Source organism: Drosophila eugracilis, unplaced genomic scaffold (assembly GCF_018153835.1).
Source record: "Drosophila eugracilis isolate 14026-0451.02 unplaced genomic scaffold, ASM1815383v1 contig_47, whole genome shotgun sequence".
NCBI lineage: Eukaryota > Metazoa > Arthropoda > Insecta > Diptera > Drosophilidae > Drosophila > Drosophila eugracilis.
In genome coordinates this window covers 49,088-75,559 of record NW_024573338.1, presented here as the reverse complement: position 1 = coordinate 75,559, position 26,472 = coordinate 49,088, and the positions used below count along the sequence as shown (strand labels likewise).

The following is a 26,472-nucleotide window of genomic DNA, read 5'->3' as shown; positions in this document are numbered from 1 at the left end:
GGGCGTATGCGCAACTTATATAGTAACAGCTTATTTCCGTTTAAAGTTCAAATTGACCAATATCGTTAAGTTTATGGTTTAGTTCTAAAAATAGATGGTGATGGTTCTTCTGCATATTTTATCACGAGACCCCAGGTTCGTGGTAAACATTTATACGACTCTTGGTCAGTGTGATTCCTTTCAACGGGGGGGAACTCATTGCCCGTTATTAGCGGGAATAAAGAATTTATCACCGAATAGTATTCAGAAATCACTGATAACTGTCCAGCGTCAACTGACCAATTGCCCGGCCTGATAAAGTTAATTGATATTGGATGGTCTCTAAATAAATCAACTTCAATAACAGCGGGCCATGCAATTTGATTTCGCTTATTACTGGCCACGCTTAATCATCTTTGTTCGTTGCGAAATGACACTTGGCCGCACTTGAAGCGTGTGTCCAGTGGTTTATTTTATTGATGGCACAGCTAATTATATACACAAGCTGAACTGGTCAATAATCTTATCACAAGGAGATACTTGCACGGACTAGAGTCCTAAAATAATCTAAAGTCCAATAAGCTGATTGTTAACTTAAAATACAATTAAAGCTTACCGTTAAGCTATGGTCGGACAATCGAAATTCCTGTATAAAGTGGCCATTATTATTCTTACCCATAGTATTTCAAGTTGCTTTAGCTTACCAATCTTGTAGACCATGTTCAAAGTTCTAGAAAGTTCCTGAACTTATGTGTAAGTTGTATTTGAAAGAATGCCACCAGGACTGCAGGTCTTAAAACACATTTTTAAAATTAATTGTTGAACTTGTAATTTTATTTCATGATTGGAATTAAAAAAAAAAAATTTATGAAATTTCAAAATTGTGAAATGTATAAGATAAAAAAAATTGCCTACTTTTAAGCTGAAATAATTTTGCAAGTAATTGGTTCTACCGAATATAATAGTCTAGTTTTAGGGATATGTAGAAATTGTCTATAAATTCGTATAAAAATTGTAAGGTTTTAGTAACAAATTTTAGTTTTTTAGGTTTAACAACAGTAATATATAGAAAAGGGGTATAAAAACTATTATAATAAAGGCACCTAAATGTGTCCCTGAATAAATTTTTTAACTAACACTTTATATTTTTGTATATAGTTAACAGTGTACCTACAGTAATAAAGCTTTTTCATTTAAAAATCAGTAGTCAACTGACTACAAACAACCGTAAACAAGCATTATAATATTCTTGAGATAATTGACTCCTGACACCATCTATTTGAATTCCCATGTCATGTTTTTGGCTAAGAGTGCATACTCCACATCCATATGTGTGATAAAAGGAGAAGCCAGCATCTTAACAGCTTGTTCCTGGTCATTATCATCTAAAGCTTGTAGAAGTGTTTCCAATGTCTTGACCTCCTGGGGATCACAACGGTTTCCCCACTTTTTAAAGGACTTTTTGGCATCAACGGAGTCCCCGAGGGTAAGTTGCACCAGTACCAAGGCAACGACTAAACGTCCAACTTGTGCGTACGATTTCGTTTGTAGATTAAGACTTATTTCCTTTTTGAGAGCTTTGCTAGCTTCTTCGTATTTCTTGAGTTTTACCAATATTCTAGAGACCTTAGAAGCGAACTCCGAAGCTTGATGGGTGGAGTCGCCAATTATGACCACACCCAGAGCTCGCTTATAGAACCCCAACGCCAGTTCAGGATGTTTCGATTCCGTCATCTTGGCGGCTTTATCCATAGCTGCAGCTGCTGCTTCCAGTGAACCATGTTGTTGATAGAGATTACAAGCTTTATTGGCATAGTCCTCTACTTCGGATAATGTATCATTCTCCTTGGCCAGCAAAATAATCTGCTCGTATGACTTGGCTGCATGGAACCACGACTTGTTCTTCTCATAACATTCGATGGCGTCCAAGAAACAATCCTTGCTCATATTCCAACTTTTGGCCATTCGATATGCCGTTGCAGCCTTGAAGTACATACCAGCTTTAGCATACTCATCGGAGGCAGTTTTGGCTTGTTCTAAGAAATCCTCAGCTTCGGCAATCTTTTTGGCCTCAAGAGCACTCATTTTTCAAGAACTTTTGGCTTTGCGTGTTCAAAAAAATCAATTGTGTGGAATTTAGTGTGCCCGAATGCGCAAGTGCAGGGAAAACTTAATTGGCCGCTCCTTTGCTTATGCAGTTATGACACTACATAAGGGCAAGAATGGTACTATTAAATATCGAATAGTTTGAATTTATTTTCAAAAAAATTGTTTTCCTAGGGCGATTTGTAAAACTGTTAACTCTGTGCAGCAAAAATTAAGTGCTATATCCTTTCAATGATATTACTGAGCTTAAGACAAAGTCAGTAATGGAAATTAAAGGAAAGTCTTAAAAATCATTTTAAAGGTAAGCAATTAGTAATAATCTTCTCTGCACCTATTAAAAACTATCCATCTATTTAATGTTATTTTTAATTAAGCTTAAGATTTTTTAACTTGAACATGTTTTTAGATAGTTATATAGATCAAATGAATTTTATCGATTTTGCTTTAGAATGAACTTTTGACACTTTCGTAGCCCTGGGATTCAAAAGAAAGACAACGATAAAGAGAAGCGTGCTTTGCCATTCTAAAAACTTACTTCAAGGAATACGTTCGAACATTAAAGAAGTTAACTTTGTTGAAGTATTACTAAAAAATAGGAATTAAAGAAAACCTATTTACATCTCGTTCTATATCTGTAATAGGAAACCCCTTTGGGTTTTATTTCAAGTTCTTGGTGCCCGTTTTCAAAGCAGGTAAAGCCCTCTAACTGCAATTAGAAAGTCTTTTCCCCTGTTAGTCAATATATTGAATTTCTTTCTATTAACTTCCAAGGCAATTGTTAAGTTCATCAAGATGACATTCTGGCGAGATGCAGGACTTACCTATATCCATTACTCCAACATTGCTGCCCATGTGGTGCGTCAGGCCCTCCGAGCGGAGCTCCGTGCTAGTGCAGCCAAGCGGGACATAAGCCATGTCCAATTCACTCCCTGGGAGAATGGAAGGCCTGTGCCTCGCAAGAAGAAAGTTCGTGGTGATTCCAGTTCTTAGATGGGTTTGGGAGACTTTGGATAATTTGCCACCAATGTTCAGTTAAAATTTGCCAAAACCAAACTAAAATAATTCAAATAAATTTGAATCACAAAAGAGTTCTGTTGGGTTTAAAATTTAGGGATTGGCATCAAAATTTAGCAGGGGAATAACTACCTTCTAATGAGTAAATGATTAACAATCTTAATAATTTTAAAGTACAACACAGTTCTGTATTTAAATACCTTTTAAATAATAATATACACAACATTGCACACGCGTATTTAATACATAGATTGTGACTGCTTAATTTAGACTAAGACACTAATTAGGACAATCTAAGAATGAGAAAAACAGTCAGTTCTGATAAAGCACCAGCCAAGGCAGCAGGAGGAAGCATACCGACCATGATATGGCCTTCGCCCCACTCCTCAGATTGGTGTAGCTATCCACGATGTGAATCTTCCAGCCCATATTACCATGGGTAAAGGAGTTATAGTAAACGGTATCCGGCCAAGTGATATTCGGTGTAATCTCCAACAGAGCCGGTGCCTCATCCACACATTCGGTGATCAAAGATCGATTGAACTTCTTGAAGGATGGGAAGTTATCATCCAGACGACGATCATACCTCGGAGGATATCTTGACAAGCACAAGGGACCAGCAGCCGTGGGCTTGGGTCTGCCTCTTCTGGTGAATTCCACTCCAGCCAATACACGAATCTCACTCTGTTTGGCGTCTGACAAACGATCATAGCCTCCCTGAGGATCATCGGTGATGACCAACGGGTGATAGTGCTCTGGGGAGTGTGGATTGTTACCTCCCCTAACCTTAAATGTGTAGGTCAGACCACGCTTCAGGTAAAGTTCTGGGATCATATAGCCGTTGATGTACCAAGCCAGGCCGCTGGACACATGACCTGTCAATCCCTGATAGCCACGAAGCCCGCCAGAGGGTCCCAAGTAGGCATTGAAGGTGCGTACAGTTCTTTAAAGTAAATCATTAATTAGATTACACTTTTCTTTTTATAGAGAGATCCAATACTTACGCATCTGTAATCCTGGTTCGCTCCCATAATTGAGGAGTAGGTGTCTCCATTTTTTTGGTGAAGGCAAAACAATCATTGACCGGTTCTGTGGTATTAAAATCAATTACTATATCACTCTTGGGGTAGTAAGTGTGAAAAGCGGGCTCATTGTTAGAATCCAATTGGCCAAATGCCCAAACCACATAGTTACTGCGGTCTAAGAAGATTTCCTTATCTCCATCATCGGCTAGAATGGGGAAAACCATTATTAGTAGGTATGTATAAAACAAATAATAAACTCACATGACTTTAGAGTCCTCCTGAAACTGATGGTATTAATTCCATCCTTCCGGCTATATGTGTTCAACTGGAAGCTGTCCAATCCACCAACCACATCATCCCGGCAAACTCCTTTGTTCTGGCCCAAAACCTGGACGCAAGGTGCCAGCGAAGTGATATTGTAATCTACGGTGTAGCCTCGGATCTCGTCTATATAGGCCACCACAACATCGGAACCAATCATCTGACTGGATACATCAGAACCAGAAATGCCGAAGGACATATAATCGTTGGCTTCAACTTGACCAGATAGTTGGAATGTGATCTGTGGTCCGAATACCTCCCAGGAAACCTGCATATCCTTATGCAACTGCCGGCAGTTGGGCAGCGAGAATTCGAAAGGAGTTACTTTCACCAAGGATGGTGGAACATTCAGTCCATCGTTGATCAGCACATGACCGTAGTTCTCATTATCGGCCACATCGTAAACACTGATCCAATCAATGTCAAAGATGGTCTTATCTCCCGGCAGCTCCAATTCAATGGTCTCCTTGTTGTACCTTCTTATAGGATCCAGGCTAAATAATCAAAGTAAACCAATTAGTAAGTTGAATACTAAAATTCTGTAATATACTTACTATCCCTGCTCATCGGGCAGTTTGCTTCCTCGACTAGAAGGCTGTGCACCCACTCCTGTCCAGAAAAAGGTGCGCTTGCCACGGCCATCGTAGGTAAAGTCTTTGATGCGAATGGTCTTAGAGTCCAGGATCTCGATGCTGCTGCTGCTTACATTGTGACTCCGCTTGGAGAAAGTTCCGCCTAGCTGGGCTCTTGGTGGTTCAAATTCCTCCGGAATGTAGACGTCACCGAAGTTGTTCTGACTGCTTAGGTCGTAAACCGCCAGCCATTTTATTTCCGTTATCTTTTTGCGGTCCGGCAGTGTCAGCGTGAAGTCCTTGTTGTGGTAGCGATCCAGGATGTTGGTTCTAGGGTTAAAATTTTGATTTTGATTATGAGCTGACCTTTTAAGTTTAGGTTCAAACATATTTTGATGTCTTTAAGACTTTCCCCATTTATAATAAGTAACACTTTAACTTGCCATACTCATCGGGCACAATAAATCCCTGAGGTCCTGGGCGATTACTAGCACCCGACCAGAAGAATGTATCCGCCCCGTTGCCATCATAGTTAAAGCCCACAATCAGAAAAGTGAACTCATTTACAGCGTAAACATCCCCAGACACCTGATGATGGTATGAGTTGAGTTTTCCCAGGTATTTCCCGCGATATGGGCCATCCTCCTCTTCGCCCTCGGCCACTGATTAGATAAGAATTTAAGTAAGAAAACTGAAAGCCGGTAAAATGAAAAAGACAAAAACAAATTGCAAAACGAAAGACTGTGACAACAAACTCGTTTTTCGGATTTTCGGTCTGACTAATAGGCCAGCAATTTGGCTTCTGATTTACTGCCACTGGGCCAGGTGGCTCCACCTGGCGGGCGCTCTGCAAGACTAGCCAAGACAGTTCCAAGACTAGACCAGTTTCTCTAGTTTTACACGAAAGTGAATTTGTTTTCTTTGCTCCGTCTCGAGCGTAACGCTAATAAAAATTTCTCTTTCATTTGCAGTTTGCTTTGTTTTTTGCTTGATAATATTAGGTTTTTGCGATCTAACTAAAAAAAAAACTCACGGGAGGTATGGAAAAGCAGGAAAAGTGTTACAACAAGCAGCAGTAATTGTTGCTGCAATCGCAGACAAAGAACATTGCTGCCGCCTTTGTTGCTGTTCAATGTCATTTTTATTTCTTTCTCTTGTGTGCTGGCCCGGTCTTGTTTTATCCACTCCCACTTCCTAAGCCACGTTTATGCTTTTTGTTCAATTTTCGAATTGATTAAATCTTGGACGCTTATTCATGCCGCATCATTTTGCATTTTGGGTTTTTTTTTCCTGGGCCCGCTGCGTCACTTCGAAGATCTTCGATTTCCCAATAAATATATATACTGTGAGTATGTGTAAAATATGTTTAATTGAGAGCCAAGTAAATTGTTTTTAATTTTTTCTTCCTTTTGCTTAAGGTCGTTTCGTCACTTGCATGCGTTTTCGCTGCTATTGTTGTTGTATTCACTTGGCCAAAACTGGTTTAGGCAGCAGTTCCGGCGTTTTTTATATGTATATTTTTTTTCAACTTTTTCCTTAGCTCTCGCTGCGAAGCCGAAATCAAAAAACGAACCGCACTGTCCAACCGATCTGAGTAAACTGAGTGAGACTTTGGGCCGCCGTTATCGCGGTTTGGGTTTCTTTCGGAGCTCCAACGTCCATGTTGGGCGATCGCTGCTCTTTCTCTGCCTCTCTCTTAAGCTGCGCGCATGCGTGATTGGCATTGAAATGGCCAAGAGTGCCCATAACGGTACTTACTGCATGCAAAACTATGCGAGGTGTGCTTGAAAGATTCACTGAACTTGTATGGTTTTTAAAAATATATCAAAACTAAGTCAATTTTTGGGAATATAAAGTATGAAAGCTAATTAATGCAATTTCCAATTCATAAACCAAAAATATTTAATTAAAAAATATCCCATTTCTTCCCTATTAAAACACCTTTTAATTATTTTTCTCAATTTTCTTGCTTGCAAAACTAAACTTTATCCTTAAGTTTGCTTTTATTAGATCTTTATTTTGAATAGCAATTCAATTAATGTTTTTAAAACTAATCAATTGCAATTTGTTGTTTTTCTGTTTTGCGATCTCATTACGAACAGCAATTGCAACACAGTTTTCCTCTACTCGACTGCTTTGGATTTTATTTCATTTAATGAATAATGTTTACGTTTTAAGTTCTCTCTTTTGTGTGTGGTTGCGATTTTATTTACAAAAAGGCATGTCAAAGGTTAATGAATAAAGATGTGCGTTGCAAAAGAAAATTGAATAAGAGGACTAAACGAAAAAAAAACTATTAAATTTGCAACTAAAAAAGTTGTATCGTATATAAGACTGGAAAATGTATATGATTTCCACTCAGGGTCTAAACTAAATTTCTCACTGAATTTTCTTATTTTCTAAACAATTTAGGTTCTCTTCTATATCTGCTTTCCCGCTGCACACACTTTTCGTTTATAACTAGTTTATTGAAAATACAATATTATTAATATATCATTATTCTCATAAGAAGCACAATTTATGTTGTTTTAGTTTTTATTTCATCATTTTATGCGTTTACATTTCAGTGTTTTGAACTTGCTGCCATACATTTTTTTAGAGTTTTTCTTTTAACATTTTCAGAGCATAGTTTATTTATTTACTTTTACTTTCATTTATGGTTTTTGTTTATATACTTTTATTTCCTTCTTCTTCTTTTTGTTTTTGTTAACACTAGACACTAGATAACCTATAAAAATGGTTCCGTTTTGTTTTTGTTTTTTTTTTTAGTTCTTTATGGAAAACATGACAATGGTTAAAAAAGAAACTTTACAAAACAATAAAAAGGCTGGAAAAGTCGTTGACCGATGAAAATAGAGGGGGCGGGGCCATAGGGGGGCAGGCAGACTATATGTGTGAGAATTGGTCTTGGACGCACGCACGCATAGTTGAACTAAAAGTAGCAATACTTAGCTTAAATGTAGCGTATAAAAATAGTGTTGTTTTCTTTTTGTTTGTTTGTTGTTTTTCTTTTTTCTTTCACATTTTAGATAGATATATTAAATTAAACGAATTGAGAACACTAAATTGTATTTTAAACTTAGGCTGCGTTTTTTTTTATTTATGTATGTATATGTGTATGTCATATCATTTTAACTGCGATGCATACACGTGTTATCAATGCAATTTATTTTATTTCATACTTTCTCCACGTTTGCCTCTGGTTTGACTTCTGCCTTCTGATCTAGCATTGGATTCTTAGTGAATTACAGTGTTTAAATGAGCATTTTGAATTGTTTTGACTGAGACAACATCCGGCTGTTCGATTGCTGACGTTGTTGATGAGATTTAAAATGAGACTTAGTCGATCGATAAGCTCTGCAGCAGGTTATCGTCTCTTTTTTTTTTTTAGCATGGAATGAACTTTGTCAAACGAATAAACAATCGGAAATTCGTGTTAAGTCTATATATTTATAAAGAAGAGCAAACAGGGCGCTTATATAGTTTTCTTGACTTTTCATTGTAAACTTAACAAGCGAAACAGAAAAAATATTACAATATGTATTTAATGATTTTTCTTGTTTTTGTTTTTGTTTTCTTTTTTTTAATGTTATATATTATTATCTTTTATTACAAATACTTCGGCGCTGGCGCTAATTATACAAAAATTTTCGGGAAAATCAATAGCTATCATTAAACATTACTCTTATTGTGGTTTCTTTTTTGTTTAAATTGCGCTACAAGAAATCAAATTTACGCTTCACTATTTATAAATGTTATGTATAAAAATTTGTTTCCTTCTCTTAAGTTTCTGGTTTTTGTTTCTCGTTATACGCATTTAGCGCAAAAATACATTACAAAGCTTTTGCTATGGCATTATGTATGATGTAAGGTTGTTGTTGGTTGAATCTGGGTTTTTTTTTTTGGGGAGGCGGTAAGGGAGGGAGAAAGGATGGCGGCGAGGATGATGAAAAAGTGGCCTGAGGTAATGATGTTTAGGCAAACAATTTGATTATGAATGAAATTTGAAGAAACCCCTTCTGAAACAAACCAATTGCTTTAACATTAAAATGAGGCGTGTTCGTAGTTGGTGTTGGTGTTTCTGTAGTTATAGTTGCTGGTGTGATTGTGGCGTATGTTGTGGTGTTTCTTGTGAAGAGTGTTGGCTAAAATTTATCCTGAAATATGAATAGGTTATTGGTCGCAGCCACGGCGATGATATTTTCTTCCGGATGCCAGGCGGTGTGCAGGATCTTCTTGTTAAAATCGAGACAGTCCACGCTGATCTCATCCTTCTTCCGTTTGCCACCAGTGCAAACTTTCCGTGGCTTAAGCACCGTTTTCGGCTTGATGATGTCCCTGGACGCCTCAAGCGTTACATCCTTTTTCGAATTGCGATCGAATACGCGGAAAAAGTTGTTGTAGCTTCCGGTCATTATCGAGCTATCCTTGCCGTTCCAACAGCACTCGAACTTATCAAAGATGCAGTCGTTCTCGTACAGCGAGCACAGCTTGGCGCGCAGGTATTCATGGACCTATAAATTTAAATAAATTAGTATATTTCGTAAAGAACCATTAAAATATATTGTGCTTCAGAAACCTATGGTCAAGAAACACTCCATTATGTATATAAAAACTAACCGGATAAGTCTCAATGGGCTTTGTTTCCATGTGCAGATCCCACACTTTGATACTCAAGTAATCCCTAGAGATCATGTAGCGACCCGAGTTGCTTAGCTTCACATCGCTGATGGAGCTAATTATTTCGCTAAAGAAGCTGCGATTCGTTGGATTCTCGGGCTCCTCAAACTGTTTGCTGTGCCGGTCGCATAGCGCCGCCGATCGCATATCACATAAACGTATTGTGCCCTTGGAGCTCGAGTACACGAACACATTGCACTCGGTCGGATGGAATTCGGCCGCCGTGATCACCTCCGTTAGCTCCTCCATATTGGTTGGCTTAATGTCGACGATGTTATAGCTCTGGTTGACCACCTCCAAGTGCCAGAGATTGATGCGCAGGTCGTCGGCCGACAAGAAGGTCTCCTGATCCGAATTAACGCTAATTGAATTGATGTGATAGGTGTGTGCATTGGCAAAGGTGCGCCGTGGCGAGGCCTCCACCAGCAGAGGTATCTGCTTCACGGATGGCACTCGGAGGGCCGTCACATTCTGTGGATCACGGATCAGGCCGTTCTCCTCCTTCGTGTTGTAGCCCTCGAATGACTTGTCGCGCTCACTGACCTTCCACAACTTGACTGTCTTGTCGTTGGTCGAGAGCAGAAAGTGCACGGGATTCTTCTGTTGCAGCCACCGAATCTTATTGATCTTCTCCTCAATCTCCAGGGACTTGAGGTAATCGAATTCGGGCTCGTGCGATTGGAATGTCGAATAGACATTGTATTCGCCGCGTCGCGGATTGGCGGCTTTTGAGGCAGGATCACGCTGCAATAGTTTAAGTTATCATTAATACATATTCAAAGTTGAATACTAAGGCAAGTACTTACCTGAAAGATGACGACGCGACCGCCCTTGTCACCAGTGGCCAGCAGTTCGCCATCGTGATTGAATTCCACGCAGGATATGATGTCCGCATCCGTGACATCATCGTCTAGGGCGCCTTTAATCTGTGAGAAGCACCAGGACGCCTCTCCATTACCTGAAAAGACAGAGCAGGACCAAATGATGAGTATGCGAGTTGACACCTTCGTCTAGCTTGAGTTCGATCAGCTGAATGCCACTTTTCGTTTGGAAAACTAACTGAAAAGGCAGCCAGCAGCAGCAGCAGGCGTCAAAGGAAAGTAAATGTAACATTTGATTTACTTCAAACCCCGCCTATACATGCCCACAATCAATAGATGGTAAGAAAAAGAAAGGACAACTATGACGACGATATCCTGGGCCTGCCCAAATATTTGCTAATGACGCCATACTCGGCCTTCCACACTGGTCGACATCGTCGTCGTTGTCGTTGTCGTATGGGCCATCATGAGGAACACTTTAAAGCCCTTTAAGCTCTTGGCCAAATATTCTTTCCGTTTCCTTGTCTCGCTGCTTTTAGCCCACCCCCGTTTGTTTGCCAATTCTATCTGCACAGCCACTTTTAGCGATTGCGGTACGTTGTGTAAACGATGACGTTGCTACTGCCGCTCGCTGTCCTCCTTATACGAAACCCCACTTTATACACTGCTATTCCATAATGGGGGCATTTCATTTGGAAAATGTATTTCCCTTTTTACATTTACAGTGGAATAATGAGCCAAAGGGCCTTCAATATAGTTTAATTTTAATTAATAAAATATTTAAAAGCAAGCCATTAGGACCTTGAATTAAGCTTTCATGACAGCACTAAGTATTTTGTACTTTTCTTATTTGTTAATTAATTTTTCAAACTTTTGACAATGTTGCCAATATAATAAATATATTTTTAGCTTACATTAAAAATCTCAGCTATGCCCATTGTATTAGCTTTCGTGCTATATCTATCTACCATAGGCATTTTGTTTTTGGGTGCCATGCCTGACACTGTTGTGTGCGAATTTTGGCAATTTTTTCATCATTCCCAAATATTCATTGGTCTTTGTTTGTTTGATTTGTTTTTGGCACAGCCCTTGCCCAGCCCAGTCCCATGTGCTGTGACCTCATTATCCGCTGGCTGTTGCCAGTCTGTTGGCATTTTCCTGCTGCCATTGACGACGTCATGATGTGATTGACGAGGCGCAGCAATTGTATTTATTCCGGCTAGTTACTCCGCCCCTTACAGCTACCGATAGATCCCCTCCCCCTTTCACACAGTAATAGGATCAAAGGCAGTTGCCCAATTAGTCAATCATAACTCAGCCGTTTTTTTGCTGATATTTTCTCAGCTCCAACGACTGTTTTTAGTTCCTGGGATATGTCAGTTTCGCACCCGCCCACGCAAATGCAGCACACAGCAATTTAAAGTTATTGAGTCGTTGAACTCAGGCAAATGCGCAAGTGAAAAGAAAAGTATTCTAATATAAAGATAAATTTATAGTTTAAAATACTGCTTAATTACAGAAAAATGTTAATTAAAATAAACAGATTTTTGTTAAAATTCCCAAAATATAATTAAGAAGACATTGTTTTCAGTAAAACCAAAACTATAATTTCAGAAATCTGCTTAATATAACAAAATTCTCATAACATTTTCATTATACAACCGAGCACCAATTAAATAAAAACCCACATAAATCTCAAATAATTGAGAAAATTCCGCTAGAAAATAGATGGGGAAATAAAAAACAATCTGAAATTGTTCTCGCTCGGTTGCTTTGGTCGCTTATTTATTTGTTAGATCGTATATAAACGTACATAAAGAGATAAGTAGATTTTCATGAACGCCCGCAAAATGGAACAAAATAATGAAACTCAAATATTGACACAATTATTTAACACAACCACGCGATGTCGCCGCTAAGCCAAAGCTCCTAGTGTTACCTCAAACCCCACCAAACTACAACACTATCTATCTATCTAACTATCTAGAATATCACGGTTTCAGTCTATATACGCTATATAGAGAGGGACAACTGAACGACCTAGAGAATGGCGGAACGGACTGATTGACTGACAAATACAGAAGGCAAGGTGAACAAATGGGTAAATGAAGAAAGGGGCAAGGAAAAGCTGGCAGGGAAATCCTTTTTTGGCAGCCCAGTTGAATAAGTTTCCTCAAAGGAAAAGCGTTAGAGAAATAATTCATATGCATGACTGAACCACTGAGCAATTAAGAATATTGGTTAGGGATTATTAATGAGGACAAAATAGTTTGGGCAAGGGAAACTGAGGTATTCAAGGAAAGTTTTTGGCTTGGTAACTAGTGCATTAGGAATTAGTCTTCAAGAACTTAGAATAATAAATTGTTAGACATAAAAACATGAATTTGTACCCGTTTAATCATAAACTTCCACTTTTCGCACATTCATATTGTTTATATTGTAAAATCTACATTGAAAACTGAATAGTAAAGACCCCACCTAATCGATAATTGATTGGTTGTTTAGTTATGATCTCAGCTTGTTTGGCTTCTTGGGCAATTTAAGTTTGCATTGCAAATTGAGCACAAAAGAGCCTTAGCGTACGTTCCTATAGCACCTCTATAACCGTTCCCCCGTCAATTACCATATCCAATCTAATCTAAGACACACATCAATCTGCCCCTCTCTTTACTTAACCCTCTACGAAAATCTCAACTTTTCATATGACAAGGCTAGCAGCAGCAGCTAGTGTACCCGGCAAAGTACATCAAACACTTATGTAATGTCTGTTTGGCGACATTGTTTTTTGTTTTATATGTACATGTGCAGTCCATTAGAAGATGTTCATGTCCACTTGTGCGTATCTTGCAGATACACTATACTATTCGAGGAAAATCACCCAGACATTGCATATATAAAATTGCCAAAATAATTTTGCATACATCACATGAATCGACCATCTAGAAACCTGAGCGACGTCACGTTGTCTGGGAATATACTGGAAAATTGGAATAAAAATAGAGAAGGGGCTGTGGGTGTGTGGAAGGGGTTTCCTTTGGTCCATTGCGACTTTAACTCAATTTGCACATGGCAAAAAACACGATCCAGTTTCTGAGGGTTCTACATATATCTATTGACCGAACCAATTTGTACGCCGCATTCTCAGCACTTGTGCAATTGTTTATTATTTAATTATGGCAATTGTGTCTCTGTATCGAGAGCATGTGTGCACGAAATCAATTTTATACTCTTGCAGAATGTTCTATATTTGGCATTTGAATATTGGAAGTTCCAAACATTTTGGGTCAACACAAAAAACATAAATAAATAAATTAGATTGCCAAAGATTTTCATTGACGCCGAACATACTTTTTATAATCCTATTTTAATGCTTTGGATTAGTCTTTAAATACATTTTTGTTATATTTATCTGTCAACAAAAACATTGTTAAAAAAAATATTATTTTTAAATTTTTGAAAGAAAAATGAAATATTTTATGCTAGTTTAAAGTACTCTTCCTAAGTTATTATCTTTCCCAAGATGCTTGAATGAGCAAACGAATTTTTATCAAATTTAAGTTTAGCCCGCTCTCTGTTTGGTTAGATCATCTTATCGGATGTACACTGTTTTCGTAACGAATCGTGCTTTACCTTTACGACTTGCTTTAGTTCCATTTGGCTTTTTCGAGTAGATAATGCAATTGAAGGGCGGGGGCGGGCATTTGTTTAAAAAGAAAAATGTATCAGGGGCGGCGGGGGCCTGTCAATTTTGTTGTTTTTTTTTTGCATGCCGCTCACGTCGCCAGCGGCATTTCGTTCAAGTGCAAAGATCAATGCTAGTTGATAGGGAAAAGTTGTTTTTCGATTAACGCATTCAAGACTTTTGACTAGTTTGTTTACTTCTCACTGAATTTGTTTATCGGCTGTTTGGGCGAATTTAATGCCAAAATCAAAATGATCAGAAAGGCGAAAATAGAACAAGGAAATGCCAAATCAATGTGTAATGTACCCCAGCAGTTTTCTCAAATCATGTTGATTAAAAATAAGTTTTTTGAAACCAAAGCATCTGATCTTAACATTAAATTTGTTTTTACTGATCATGATTAATAATACCAAAAAAAAAATATTACATAACAAAATCATTAAAAAGAAAATCCAAAATCTTACAAACTTTTGATCTAACTGATAATACCCAATAACAGGGTATAAGCATAAAGTTGGCAGTTCCCACACAAAAGCGAGTGACGAACGCGTTGAGGAGAAGAGCAAAAGGAGGATAGAAGGAGAGCAACAGCAAGAAGACAGGGAGAGGAGGAGAGAGACTTAAACTTACCGGCCATGACAGTTGAACAGTTTGCGTCGATTTTTAAGCAGCCGCAGCAAAAACAACAACAACAACTACGACACTAGAAGCAACGAAAAACGGAGCGACAACAAAAATAACAAGAACAAAAGGAGAAGGCCAAAGGAGCTGCGCTCGCGCTCTCTAGCTCCGTCTCTTTCTCACGGGGGTGGTGGTAGTGTTGTTGCTGTTGTTGTAGCTGCCGATTTGAAGTTTCAAAGTTGAGCGCGATTTTTATTCTTTTCTCTTCACTTATTCCTTTAATTACACTTTGGTTGTTTTTGTTGTTTATGCATTTGATTCCTTTGTTAATTATGTATTTTTTGTTAGCACGACTTAAGCACGTAGAGGGGAAGAAAGAACTGCAAAAGTAGGGGAAATTATAATTTTTTTTCTGCGACGACGATGTCAGCGAAGGCAGCGCAGCGGCAGAATTTTGGCGTGCGTTTTATACATGCATCTTTGCGTGCGTTTGTGTGTGTGTGCGAATGTGTGAGCGAAAGAGAGAGAGCGAGTGCAGCCGGTGGTTGTGAGCGAATACAAAAAATTACTTCACACCGATAAAACGAGATATTTGCCAGTTAATCCACAATTATTATTATTTATTGCATTTTGCCAAACAAATACGAAATACACAAACACTCACACACTCACACACATTTACAGAGGCAGACACACGTTTGCGCCGCTTGCTTTGTCTCTTTGTTTTATCGCGAATTCCGAGCAAAAAAATATTTGCGAAATCTAACCTTCAAAATGCGACCACTAAATAGTTTGCGATGCCTTATTATTTTACGCCTGCGAATCATAAAAACCGCGTGATCACAAAGGGCTAAATATGCAACTCATTATTTTTACTAACAAATATATGCAATAAAAAATTTTAATTTGCCAAAAAAAAATAAAAGCTTCTGTTTTCTGATTCTGTTTCCGATTCACATTCTGCGCGCTGCCTCTTCTTCCCGTTTTTGCCGCCTCTTTTGCTGCACTGCTTCGTCGTTGCGTCGTAATATTAATATGAATGCGAGTGAGTGTGGCTTTTGCACAAGCGGCATTCCGCTTTGTTTTTCGCTTTCGCACGCACTTTTGGACTATTTACACGGCTGTCGAACAACTCCCGCACGCTCCGCTTGCTGTATTTACTGTTTTAACTTAGTTAGTGACTAACGGATTGTGATAAATCCAACGCAAAATGGAAGTACAAATTTTGTTGCAAATTTCGCACTTTACAATAAGAGTTCCAAGCTACCGAATTGCCGCTCTGCGAACGGCGTTGCATTTAACCAGTGTTAGTAATTCTTTTTAGGTAGTGTTGAAAAATGTTTGAGGGTAACAGAACAGATTGCAGAGCTGTTGATGACAATGTTAATGTTAACATGCATTTTGGCGCGAAATTTAAAAACAAATTTGAAATTTGAAAAAAAATTAGGCCAATAAGATTTCTTATAATGTAAAGTTAAATATAGAAACAATGATTTTGGGATGGATAATCCTGACCAATTAAAAACCGAATCTTTAATTCTCCCTTGACTTTCATGTCAAAAAACATATTTTTGGATATATTTTGCTCAATAATTGTAAACTTAACCACCTGACCTTGAGCCCTATTTTTTCCCCGACCTATATTTAATTCTCGGAAATAACTATAAAACATTCATTACTCACTTGTTGGCTTTTTGGCTCCGTTGATGTTGATGGCCGTGTTTAGCATGTTGCCGATTTTCGTGATGCTCGACTGCCGCATGAAGGTGCGAGGCGGCAATGTGGGCGGTGTGGGCGTGTTCTGCATCTGCGGGTCCGGCGGCTCTAGCACCGGACTCTGCCGGCCCCAGCGACCCATTGTAGAATATAAGATTTCAGCTGGCTTCAGATGTGAATAAAAATGGCTTTTTCGATTTGAGTTTAGGCTGTCGTGATCCGGGCGATCTGCAAGTAAATTAAACGGTCGAATCTTTTAGCATCTCGGAGTGCACACACCGGTTGTATAATGCATGTTTGCATTAGTCTGAGCTTGAGTTTTGAGTCTCAGACTAAGCCAGCGCATGAGCGGGCTGCGTGTTTTTGAATTTGTCGGGCAATTAACACCTGTCGCACGCCCCCCTCCCTTTTTGGGCAGTCACCTCTCACCCTTTGCCAAACGGAATGGCTTGAGCAACGTCTCCTGTCATTTGTTTACTTTTCAAATTACGCCTGCGTTCAAATGAGAACAAAACATCTGCCTTCAGTTTGAATTCAATTCCGACGCCTTCGTGTTTCATAAATTTTCGCGATTTTTATTTTGGCCAGCCAAGAGGTGTGTCTGCTGTTTTTGGTAGCTCTTTTTTTGTATTATTTTCTATCTAAAATTTATTTCTCTCCGTCAGCATTCAAAATAATATTCTCAGTATGTTTTTTTCTATATTTTTTTGCTCTGATAAATAACCGAAATGGAAAGAGGCTGCCTGGCTTGCGTTCCAATTAACATTTACACAAAAAAAAGGCAATTTCGCTAATCTCCAGCTCAAATATTTGATTTCCAGCTCTAAAGGCAGCGCGAAAACGTCAGAGTGGAAAATTTCTGGGCACAAAAAATAAAACCTTGTAAAAGACAAAAACATATTTAATTTGGATTTTTCGTCGACATGTGTAGAGGCAAATCGCTGTGGTCGCCTTAATAGTTTTGCCTCTTTTTTGCAATAAAAAATTAAAGAAAAACAGATAACGTTTGAAGAAAAATATTTACAAAAAGAGAAAGTCAAACAAACAGTTGAAAAATCATTAAATTTAGCAAATAAACAATAATAAAAGTAAGGCCACAGGTATTTTAAATAAGCTAAAGAATGTTGTTCTGTCTGTTGTTTGTTTTTTGTTTGTTATTAACTATTTTATATGGAAATTTTGTTGCATTTTTATTGGGGTTTCGTTTCAAAAATGTTTTTTAAAGAATGATATTGGGCGTGTTTTGTTTACTAATAAAAATGACGATGTATGATAATAAATTGATCAACAAAAATCGTTATTTAAATTTCAAGATAAATTGTATTGTTTTTTATTGGCAAGTTTATTTTGCTCTGATTTGAAAATTTGAAGTTTACATGATTAAATACTAGTTTTGGCTTAAGAAAAAATTTAAAATTAATTTACAACATCCTTAAAAAATTAAAGAATATTTTTACCCAGCTTTCTGTTACATTTAAGCTTTTCTTTCTATTATTTTAAAAGATATTTTTCAGTTTCTAAACATATTTTTCAAAAAGGCCCCCAAACAACCACTCAAATTAACATGACCTCGTCTGTTTACACATATGTCATGTGTTTTTGTGTACGATTTATTTCACACATTTTCGCAATACGGATATACAGTTACAATATGAAGGCGAAATTCCGCCACGTTCATTAAAGGAGATATATAAGTACATATGTAGATATATGTTTTATAGAGAAAAGGAGGTAGAGAGAAGAGAGTGCTGGTGAGGTGTGGCATATGCAAAATCGGGTGTACGCAACAAGTTGAAGAGCCGCAACATATGCATGACTAATGGCCAAGAAGAAAGAAGCAGAGTCAGACAGAAGACGGGCAACGTGCGGTATAACAAATCAAAAGAAAACCACACACGGGGGGAAAATGAGAATGCGGAGAATTGTAATCCAATTAATGGGCTGCGTCTTCAATGTCTCGCGTAGCCGTAGAAACGTGAGTGCGCCAGCCAATCGCGTATTAAAAATCTTTCCATTTCTTCGGAATGGGAAGTACAGTGTGTGTTAGGTAAGGAGAACTATGATAGAGGCTATGATAATGCGTTTTTAGAACCTTATATTTGGTATGAAGAAATATTACGTATACGTTGGACTATAAAATTTTAAAACCATTAAAAGTTTGGATACAGTTTGAATAAACGATATCAACTCCATTCTAAAAAAAACATTGTTTCAAGGTTTTTAAGAAAATATTAAGTATACGCCATGTATAACAACTCTTTTTCCACAGATTACCAAAAAAAAAACAATACTTTTGTTTACTTTAAATTCAATGTTATCACAACTTACAAATGCTTGAAATAATCAAGAATTATATAGAAATAACTATTTATATGATTTTACCTTTAAAAGCAAAGAAAAACATCTGGAATTTTCCGAAACTAAAATGCATTGCAAAAATAAAACCATTCAAACAGCAATAATAATAATTACTATAAGCCATTATCACTGTTCTCTCAGAGGTGTCACTGAAGCTTAAAAATAAACTACCAGAAAACTAGAGATACGAAAATAAACAAAATGAAATGAAAGGTCTATTAAAAGTATGTGGCATGTGAATGGTTGCAGAGACAAGCGCCAGCTTTTCTTTTCCCCCGAATGGCAACAGAAACAGAAACAACAAAGGCAACTGCAACAACAACAAAATCAAAACAATAACAAACAAATAGAGCATTTTTTCAAGAAAATAAAATCATGCCGAGATGTAGAGATGTTCGCTCGGGAAATGACAAAGACAGGCAGCGGAAGCGGGAAAAGGAACTCAAAAATAAAATCAGCCATATAAACGAATTTTTCTTAAATAGTTTAGAATTTTATGCACTAACATTACGCATATCAAAGGAAGGTGAAATGATTTAGGTGGAGGCGGTTCCGTAAATCAAATGTTGAAATCAACAATATGTTTTTGAAAAATAAGTTTTGAAAATGACTAATTTGTTTTTAAAATCATTAAAATTAAGACAGAAAAAATGAAAAGTTTATCTGCCTTAAAGTTGCTCCTTATTCTTCCTCAGAGAACCACAGACTTCCCTAGCCTATAAATAAATGTGGCACACAGTTTGGAAGCCACCTGAACACGTGCCACACGAGACCCATCTGCCATCCCAGCTCCTCCCTGGCGGCACACTCTCACCATCCAAAGTCCAAGCACAGGTAAACGCAATTTGCCTGCCAAATCTTTGACTGCCGTTGATTATTTTTGGATCTGTCAACCTTTCTCGTCTGCATTTTACTAATTTGCCTTTAATGTGGGGGGGTGGAAAATGTGTGTGTGTGGGGGGGGGCGGGGGATACCTGACATTGTTTATATTTAGCATTTCATACGCTCGCGTTTCCCAAACTGTCTATAATATGTCCATCAAAGTGTCTTCTCGGTTTGACAACCACAGGACAGAGGTGTATACTCTTTTTTTCTGTTTGTTTTTGGCAAGGGGGCGTGGAGTGATGAGGGGTAGAGAATGATAAACAATCGGACAGGCATATGTGATTGCTACCATATGTCCAGTTAGATCCATTGGCAAGCAATATTGTGCTTATCAAACTGTTTCGGCTCATCCAATTAATACACTTCACGGCCCCTCGGACGCTCCCCACTCCACTCGTGACTGCCAGATATAATGAAACTAATTAGCATTTGACAAACACCATTCTCATATTCTTATATACCATCATACAGTGGGCGTTTGTACAAAAACAAACACAAGAAAGTCATCGTTTGTCAGGAATTTTGAGTGTAATTTATATGTAATTATATCTTTATTTGATATACCTCTTTTTTATGGGAATAATTAGACATTTTGTTGTTTAAGTAAGACTGAATTGAACCAAAAAATATGTATCATTCTTTCTTTTACAAAAATAAAAGGCCTAAAACATATTTTACTTTAGCTTTTAAAGGTAAAATAAACACTACAGAAAACCAAAACAACATTTTCAATTTGTATTTAGTTGAGGCTCCACTGTAGCTATAAAGAATCAACAAAATTCAGGACCAAATAGAAGCTGACGAACTTCAGTTGGTATAACAAATTATAAGCCCACAAATAATGATATAGTCACATGGATTTGGAATCGGAATTGGAATCGGAATCAAGATAAATGCGATTGTGCTAAATGTGTGTTGTTTTTTTTCGTTTTGGAGCAATTTGTTCGATTTGCTAATGCGAACAGCTTAGGCAAATATTTTGGCATAAAAGTCAGCAAGTGACAAAATAGTAGCTATTAATTGTTTGTAAGTCGACTTGCTAAACATGGCCAGTGCGAGTCAATAGTTGTTTATTGTTTGGCTCAGAGCGAAAAAAAAAAAAAAAAGCGGCCTGAAAATGTTGTTAACCTCAAAAACCGCCAAGAACGTCAACAAGTGAGACTTGGAACTAACCAAAAGGGGTTTTTTTTTACGATTGGAGGGGGGATGATTTTAATCTAGAGAAACTGGAGAATCGAATGGTAGAAAAGATTGACGTAACAGGCAAGCTAAACTCTTATAACATTTTAAACATTATTATTTTTTTGGGAATATTGAAACAGCTGTCTTGCCATATAAGTAGCATTTGAATGGAAACCACACGCGCGCATATTTAATATGTATAAAAAAAAATGTTTGAAAATTCTAAACTCACCAAAAACCAGCAGAGAGATAGCAGAAAAACAAATCACAAACACGAATACTATTTTAATTGACCGTCTTTAGATATCTCATAATTTGTCATGCATTCGGCTATTTCTAAAAATATTCTGTTTCTAATATTTGATCTTTATGTTCTGTTCATTTTCAGCGCTTCGAGATCGGTTCTTCTCACTCAAGTGTTGCAACGGTTAAATTATAATTCCTGTCTCACACAACCGATTTTACTGCACTTCTTTGGCACTTTCTGGTTGGCTTTATTTCTTTTTGTTTGTTTGTTATTATCACACTGGACGGCAAAAAAGGCGTACAAAGGCACAATGTAAAGTAATTTAAATTGAATTCAGTGCTCGCAGCAAGTGGAAAAGTGAAAAACAGAAAAAGCAAGGAAACCGCAATAAGGCATTAAGACGAAACAGTCAACGCGGCGACGTTAAAATTAGCACTGAAACGCGCCGTGCGAATGCGCGCCTATGATTTCTTTGCCCCACTCTCACTGCTCCCCACCAGAGATGACAGCTATTTATGGCCGATTTATAGCTAAGAGAGTTTAATAAATGAAATCGATGAAATTACAAACCAAAATTATAAACATATTTGTATTATTTTTTTGGAGTTTATACATTTATAGAGATCTTGGGGAAGTAAGCTTCAAATAACTTTCCTTATTTTTCTTTTGTTAACTGTTTTTGCTAGCCCTAATAAGCTTGTTTAAAAAAAACTGTAGGAAAAATAGCTAAATAATCTTTACTATTTCCCCAACAGCTCTTACGCTCTTTTGTGCTCTCTCTGGTTGGCGATGTGATGACCGTGGGGCCGGGCGCTCTCTTTTGAAGAAGATTTTTGTAAACAAAACCGCGACACGCATTGTTGCTGCTAATGTGATTGTTGTTGTTTTGATAAACGCTAATTTGCCTATTGATATTGATGTTAATGTGCCTTTACTCACACATTCGCGGCCAAGAAGATAGCAATGCTACTTAACACATCATTGAAATTTCATTCTTATACTATTCAAAAGCTTTTAAAGTATAACAACAAAATATAATATTTAATAAATATTTAAAGAAATAGAAATACCCGTCTTATTTGGTTACAGCTATATAGATTCATATCAAATTTATATTCATCCAAACCGATCGTTTCAAGTCCAAACTCACCAAGTCGAATTAAATTATCTTCCATAGAAGACTTGTCGAAAGGGCTATTGACAGATAGACATTTACATATATGTATCTGAATCGATAAGCTCAATGATTCAGATCAGAAACCAGTATTTATATGATATTCTTAAAGATGTCTTATTTGTTTAAGCTTGTTAAGTGTTCTTAAATTGATTTGCATTACAATTTCTTAAAAAAATAGCACCATTAAGCATTTTAAGTAAATTTGTTTAGTACTATTTCCTGATCTCGAGTTGTGGGCACAGTGGGTGTGTCATCACCATTTTGGAGTGGCTTAATTCGTTTTGCTAACTCGAGGTTTCAGGGTATCAATACCTTTCTTTTCCAAAATAATAATTATTCAGAAACATGCATTTTGGTATTAATTAGGTAATATGTAAACAAAACTGTACATTTCTTTGAGGTATGGCATTTTCTTACAATTAGCACTATATTGTTTAAATAAGACTTATAAGGTATTTTGAAGTGTCTGCTTAATATTCTACCAGAAGTCCTTGTAAGTTCTTGCCAGCATTCGAATGTCCTTGTTCTTGTTATTTTGTTGAACGCATAGAAATTCCCTGTGGTTGCTCCAGTCCCCGATGCTGTGATGAAACATTATCTCCACAACGAGCAGTTGCTCATAAACCTCTCCCCATCCAATGCCGAGGGTATTGGAGCAGGTTTCCAGCAGCCAGCGAAAGGAGCAGGGGAAGTACTGACGCAACTCCCGCTTGTCTTTTTGACGAATCGATTTCATAAAGCCATGCAGAAGCCAACAATCGAAGTTGGAGACTTGCAGCAATAGTTCGTCAGGGCCTGATGGCTCGTTATTTGTATTTTCTGTGCCTTGTTCTGATTCACTTTCTGTTCCTTGTGAATACTCCATTTTTTCTAAATGACGACGAGGTAGTTCGAGAGGGATGTTTAATGGCTCCATGCTATCCTCCCTGAACGTTTGCAGGGAAGTCAAGGTATCGAGTGGTACCTCCTTATCTTTTAGCTTGAGAAGAAAGCTGGGAGTCGGGGTTATCTCCCAAAAAGGATTCGTTATCTCCAGGTTTTCACGCCTTCCAAAACGCTTTATAATCTTGTTCAGATATTGAGCACCATAGGATCCAGTGGGCTGATCGAATCGAAAGTCTGGACGTTTCTCCTTTCTCTTTACCTCGGCGATCCAAGTCTCCGTTTTAATATCAGGATTGGCGCGGAATTCCCGAACATCACAATGTCCAAGCAGAAGTGCACGGAAAATGCCTATTTTTTGTATGTCCTCCTTGCAGTCAAGCTCCTCCACTCGAAGTTTTAGACCTTGCTGTGATAAAAGCTGAGATAGTTCCTTGGTTTCCAGTACAAAGGGATTCAGGTCTCGCAGTGAGTGATCTACATGCAAGCAGTCTGGAATCTTTATGTTCACATGCGCACCGTCAGAGCGCGTGGCCTGGAGTAGGATTCTCTTGAAGTAGGAGTGAGCCGGAGTCAAGCTTGGCTGGAATTCAATTCGATCTTTTTCCACGCTTTCTTGGCTGGTTTCGCCGAAATGTTCCTTTAGCATGGTTTCAATAATGTGGGTCAGATTTTCATGTTGCCGTGATCCCTGCTTATCATTGTCACCAACTGCTTGTTCCTTTTCTTTTCGCTCTTTGGCTAAGATGTCATCGACCTGTCTATCAATTTGGGTGGCTACTCCAAAGCGTCGAGCAAAACTCTGATTGTAATGTGAGACAATCACTTTTCGTAACTCCACGAATTCCATCCACTCTGTGAATACGAAGAGCAAGGGAGCTTCATCTCCTACGGTTTCTAAAAGTTGTTTATTAATATTTGCAGCCGATTCGGATATCTTTCGCTCCTTGACATCGTCCAAGCCAAACAACAATTTCATGGCATAAATGATGTAGGCCATTGTCCTGGCCTCATAGCGCGGATATGTGTGTGGGCCCATTACGTTTACGAACTTTGGCGGATACAAGTCGATCATACTTGTCACATACTTGAGTAGGCGTGGCGGCAGAGCGAGTTCTAAGATATACCGCTCGGCAAGGGAGTGTAGGTTGGGTTTTTGGAAATCGGTGAGGTTTATGAAACGCGACATATAGTTAATGTTAAAACGTAGGAGCTAAAAGAAAATGAGGAGATATGACATAGCCGTCGCTAAGAAAGCATTAAAATTGCTCACCTTATAACTACACTTGTCTTTTGCTTTACCAAGCTCCATGTCCTTCAGCAGGGACTTTCCCTTGGCGGCCACATTTTCTGGCAGATAGTTGAGCATGTATCGCTTGGTTAAATGCTCCTCATCAATGAACCGCAGCAGATCAGTTAGCTGTATATCGTCCTCTACCATGTTAAGGGCAATGCCCAGAACTACGTACAACTTTATAAAGTTCAGGCAATACATATTACGGTCAAAGTGACGTAGTTGCTTGGCCTTGGGCCTAAAGGTATGGCACGACATACTGCCTTTGCTATCCCGACTATGCTTATCCAAATGTTTCAGCGACATACTGCGCTTCAGTGTCTTTCGGGCATTCATGGCCCATTGGACGTGTAGACTGGTTGCCCCTTCGGATTCTGAAGGACCTTCTTGTTTGGTGTAGCGCGAGGCGTCAAGATTGCGCTGAAAAGAATTGGGAGCAAGGTGTTATTAATTCATTTGAGATAAGACCATTGGTAGATATCCACTAATGAGTTAGGTAATTATGTCATTTGCATAGCTTGTGGTGGGACTATATAAGACCAACATTGCCAAATTAGTAACAGTTCAGCATCGTAACTTGTTACAAATATGTCTCTGCGTTTAATTCTTATTTGCTTGGCCATCTTGGCAATGGTCTATGCACAGCCTGCTCCAGGAGCTCCGGAAATCATTGAGGGTAAGTAGAATCAGTTTCTTGACAAAAAGGTAGTTGTCATATAATTTTTTACACAGATTCTGAGCCAGTTCAGGAGACTTCGGAGGAACCACTACCCGATGGATTCAAACGGACCTTAGTCTTGCTGCTGCCAATACTATTCCCCAATTCCTTTTATAGCCCGGTCGCAACCGGTAAATAAACTAATTATTTGAGCATTGAAGTACCTTTGCTCTGTTCCATAATCTAAATTTGGCGCGCGCATCATTTGGTTCGCCTGATATTGTGCTCTTTTTGATTCTTTTGGCCTTAGGCTGCTTATGGTTGTAGATGATTCGGGCATCCCTGCAAGAAAAATAGTCTTATGAATGCAGAATTCGATAGGGTAGATGGCCTAAACTCTTAGTGGTGTATTAAGAGCTTTGATAGGTATAGTGATACAAAAACCCACCTTAGCAACGCCCGCACATTCAGCTTGGGCAATCCCAATTTGTTGCTCTTGTAAAAGGCCACCTCCATGCGTCCCATGTACGCCGCCCACACCTGCAAGGTCATCAGCTTGAGCTCTGGCTTGGCACCCATATTGAGTAGCTCCTCTACGAATCCGCGTAGCACATAGTTGTAGAACTCCCACGAGGTGATGTCGATGTCATCCTTATCTTTCGCATCCTTCGGTTGTCTGATGGTTTTGCTGGCATATTTACCGGCTGTGGTTTCGTCGAAGTTCTGCTCGGCGGTGATATCCACCGCTCGTATCTGATCCTTTTGCGTGCCGCACTCCACGCAGTAGTAGTAACCCTCGCGCTCCTGGAAGGTATGCTCCCCGCACACATCACACTGCATGTCGTTCAGCTGCAACGTCTCAAGTACCTCATCCATTTTGTATTTTTTTTGATAGATTTAAATGCGCTATTAATTATATTAATCAAATACAACCAACTATTATTCGAAATATACGAAATTCGCGTTCTAAATGTTGTTGCATATCGATATCTATAGACTCGCACGCTACTTCGTTAGGGGTGGGTCAAATGAGCAATAGTTATCGATTTTCTGATGACAGTCGCCGCGTTTTTCGAAAGGTAATTTATCGAAGTTTAAATTTAATTTCCTAAAATGTAACAGTTTCTTGTTTTATAAAATTGGGAAATAAGAGATAATAAAATGATTTATTTAAAAAATTATTATTTTTAAGAAAAGCAATCTTTTCGTATTATTGGAAATTAATGAGTATCTTTTTCAAACATTTATAAA

At 38.2% G+C, this 26,472-nt stretch overlaps 6 protein-coding genes across 10 annotated transcripts; 2 read left to right on the top strand and 4 right to left on the bottom strand.

The window, feature by feature from the left end:
- Nucleotide 1: 1 nt before the first annotated feature.
- On the bottom strand, nt 2-2,091 carry LOC108108369 (gamma-soluble NSF attachment protein). The gene has a single exon (XM_017216416.2). The coding sequence runs from the start codon at nt 2,062-2,064 to the stop codon at nt 1,255-1,257; it is 810 nt and encodes a 269-aa protein (XP_017071905.2). The 5' UTR covers nt 2,065-2,091; the 3' UTR covers nt 2-1,254.
- Nucleotides 2,092-2,555: 464 nt separating this feature from the next.
- Nucleotides 2,556-3,173, top strand: LOC108108390 (protein stunted). Its single transcript, XM_041819219.1, has 2 exons — nt 2,556-2,777; nt 2,857-3,173. Exon 2 carries the CDS (start codon nt 2,878-2,880, stop codon nt 3,073-3,075), a length of 198 nt encoding a protein of 65 aa, XP_041675153.1. The 5' UTR covers nt 2,556-2,777; nt 2,857-2,877; the 3' UTR covers nt 3,076-3,173.
- Nucleotides 3,174-3,265: 92 nt separating this feature from the next.
- LOC108108386 (protein Skeletor, isoforms B/C) lies at nt 3,266-6,906 on the bottom strand. The gene is made up of 6 exons (XM_017216435.2): nt 6,051-6,906; nt 5,457-5,679; nt 5,000-5,347; nt 4,386-4,939; nt 4,104-4,329; nt 3,266-4,042 (listed from the first exon to the last, which is right to left on the bottom strand). The coding sequence occupies exons 1-6, from the start codon at nt 6,154-6,156 to the stop codon at nt 3,412-3,414; spliced, it is 2,088 nt and encodes a 695-aa protein (XP_017071924.1). The 5' UTR covers nt 6,157-6,906; the 3' UTR covers nt 3,266-3,411.
- A 1,541-nt stretch (nt 6,907-8,447) lies between these two features.
- LOC108108388 (protein phosphatase PP2A 55 kDa regulatory subunit) lies at nt 8,448-21,644 on the bottom strand. 5 transcript variants are annotated; one of them, XM_017216436.2, is made up of 5 exons: nt 21,196-21,644; nt 16,505-16,765; nt 10,504-10,655; nt 9,638-10,441; nt 8,448-9,531 (listed from the first exon to the last, which is right to left on the bottom strand). In XM_017216436.2, the coding sequence occupies exons 2-5, from the start codon at nt 16,677-16,679 to the stop codon at nt 9,163-9,165; spliced, it is 1,500 nt and encodes a 499-aa protein (XP_017071925.1). In that variant the 5' UTR covers nt 16,680-16,765; nt 21,196-21,644; the 3' UTR covers nt 8,448-9,162. The 5 variants fall into 5 exon arrangements, with proteins under 5 accessions (XP_017071925.1, XP_017071926.1, XP_017071927.1 ...); XM_017216437.2 differs by lacking the exons at nt 16,505-16,765; nt 21,196-21,644 and adding exons at nt 14,831-15,201; nt 15,924-16,104; XM_017216438.2 differs by lacking the exons at nt 16,505-16,765; nt 21,196-21,644 and adding exons at nt 14,831-15,201; nt 15,939-16,104.
- Nucleotides 21,645-22,180: 536 nt separating this feature from the next.
- Nucleotides 22,181-26,229, bottom strand: LOC108108385 (TATA box-binding protein-associated factor RNA polymerase I subunit B). Its single transcript, XM_017216434.2, has 4 exons — nt 25,670-26,229; nt 25,446-25,563; nt 24,543-24,983; nt 22,181-24,482 (listed from the first exon to the last, which is right to left on the bottom strand). The coding sequence occupies exons 1-4, from the start codon at nt 26,095-26,097 to the stop codon at nt 22,866-22,868; spliced, it is 2,604 nt and encodes an 867-aa protein (XP_017071923.2). The 5' UTR covers nt 26,098-26,229; the 3' UTR covers nt 22,181-22,865.
- LOC108108389 lies at nt 24,991-25,463 on the top strand. The gene is made up of 2 exons (XM_017216442.1): nt 24,991-25,239; nt 25,296-25,463. The coding sequence occupies exons 1-2, from the start codon at nt 25,152-25,154 to the stop codon at nt 25,418-25,420; spliced, it is 213 nt and encodes a 70-aa protein (XP_017071931.1). The 5' UTR covers nt 24,991-25,151; the 3' UTR covers nt 25,421-25,463.
- Nucleotides 26,230-26,472: the final 243 nt, after the last annotated feature.

Bases quoted from the DNA above. Each gene is read 5' to 3' on its own strand.
- LOC108108369 (XM_017216416.2), bottom strand. From the start codon at position 2,064: ATGAGTGCTCTTGAGGCCAAAAAGATTGCCGAAGCTGAGGATTTCTTA.
- LOC108108390 (XM_041819219.1), top strand. From the start codon at position 2,878: ATGACATTCTGGCGAGATGCAGGACTTACCTATATCCATTACTCCAAC.
- LOC108108386 (XM_017216435.2), bottom strand. From the start codon at position 6,156: ATGACATTGAACAGCAACAAAGGCGGCAGCAATGTTCTTTGTCTGCGA. The intron at 5,680-6,050 runs GTGAGTTTTTTT...TTATCTAATCAG, and splicing joins CCTGCTTTTCCATACCTCCC to TGGCCGAGGGCGAAGAGGAG. The intron at 5,348-5,456 runs GTTAAAGTGTTA...TTTTAACCCTAG, and splicing joins GTGCCCGATGAGTATGGCAA to AACCAACATCCTGGATCGCT.
- LOC108108388 (XM_017216436.2), bottom strand. From the start codon at position 16,679: ATGGGTCGCTGGGGCCGGCAGAGTCCGGTGCTAGAGCCGCCGGACCCG. The intron at 10,656-16,504 runs GTGAGTAATGAA...CTGTCTTTTCAG, and splicing joins CGGAGCCAAAAAGCCAACAA to GTAATGGAGAGGCGTCCTGG. The intron at 10,442-10,503 runs GTAAGTACTTGC...AAACTATTGCAG, and splicing joins GTCGCGTCGTCATCTTTCAG to CGTGATCCTGCCTCAAAAGC.
- LOC108108389 (XM_017216442.1), top strand. From the start codon at position 25,152: ATGTCTCTGCGTTTAATTCTTATTTGCTTGGCCATCTTGGCAATGGTC. The intron at 25,240-25,295 runs GTAAGTAGAATC...TTTTTTACACAG, and splicing joins AGCTCCGGAAATCATTGAGG to ATTCTGAGCCAGTTCAGGAG.
- LOC108108385 (XM_017216434.2), bottom strand. From the start codon at position 26,097: ATGGATGAGGTACTTGAGACGTTGCAGCTGAACGACATGCAGTGTGAT. The intron at 25,564-25,669 runs GTGGGTTTTTGT...TTTTTCTTGCAG, and splicing joins AATGTGCGGGCGTTGCTAAG to GGATGCCCGAATCATCTACA. The intron at 24,483-24,542 runs GTGAGCAATTTT...ATTTTCTTTTAG, and splicing joins AAGACAAGTGTAGTTATAAG to CTCCTACGTTTTAACATTAA.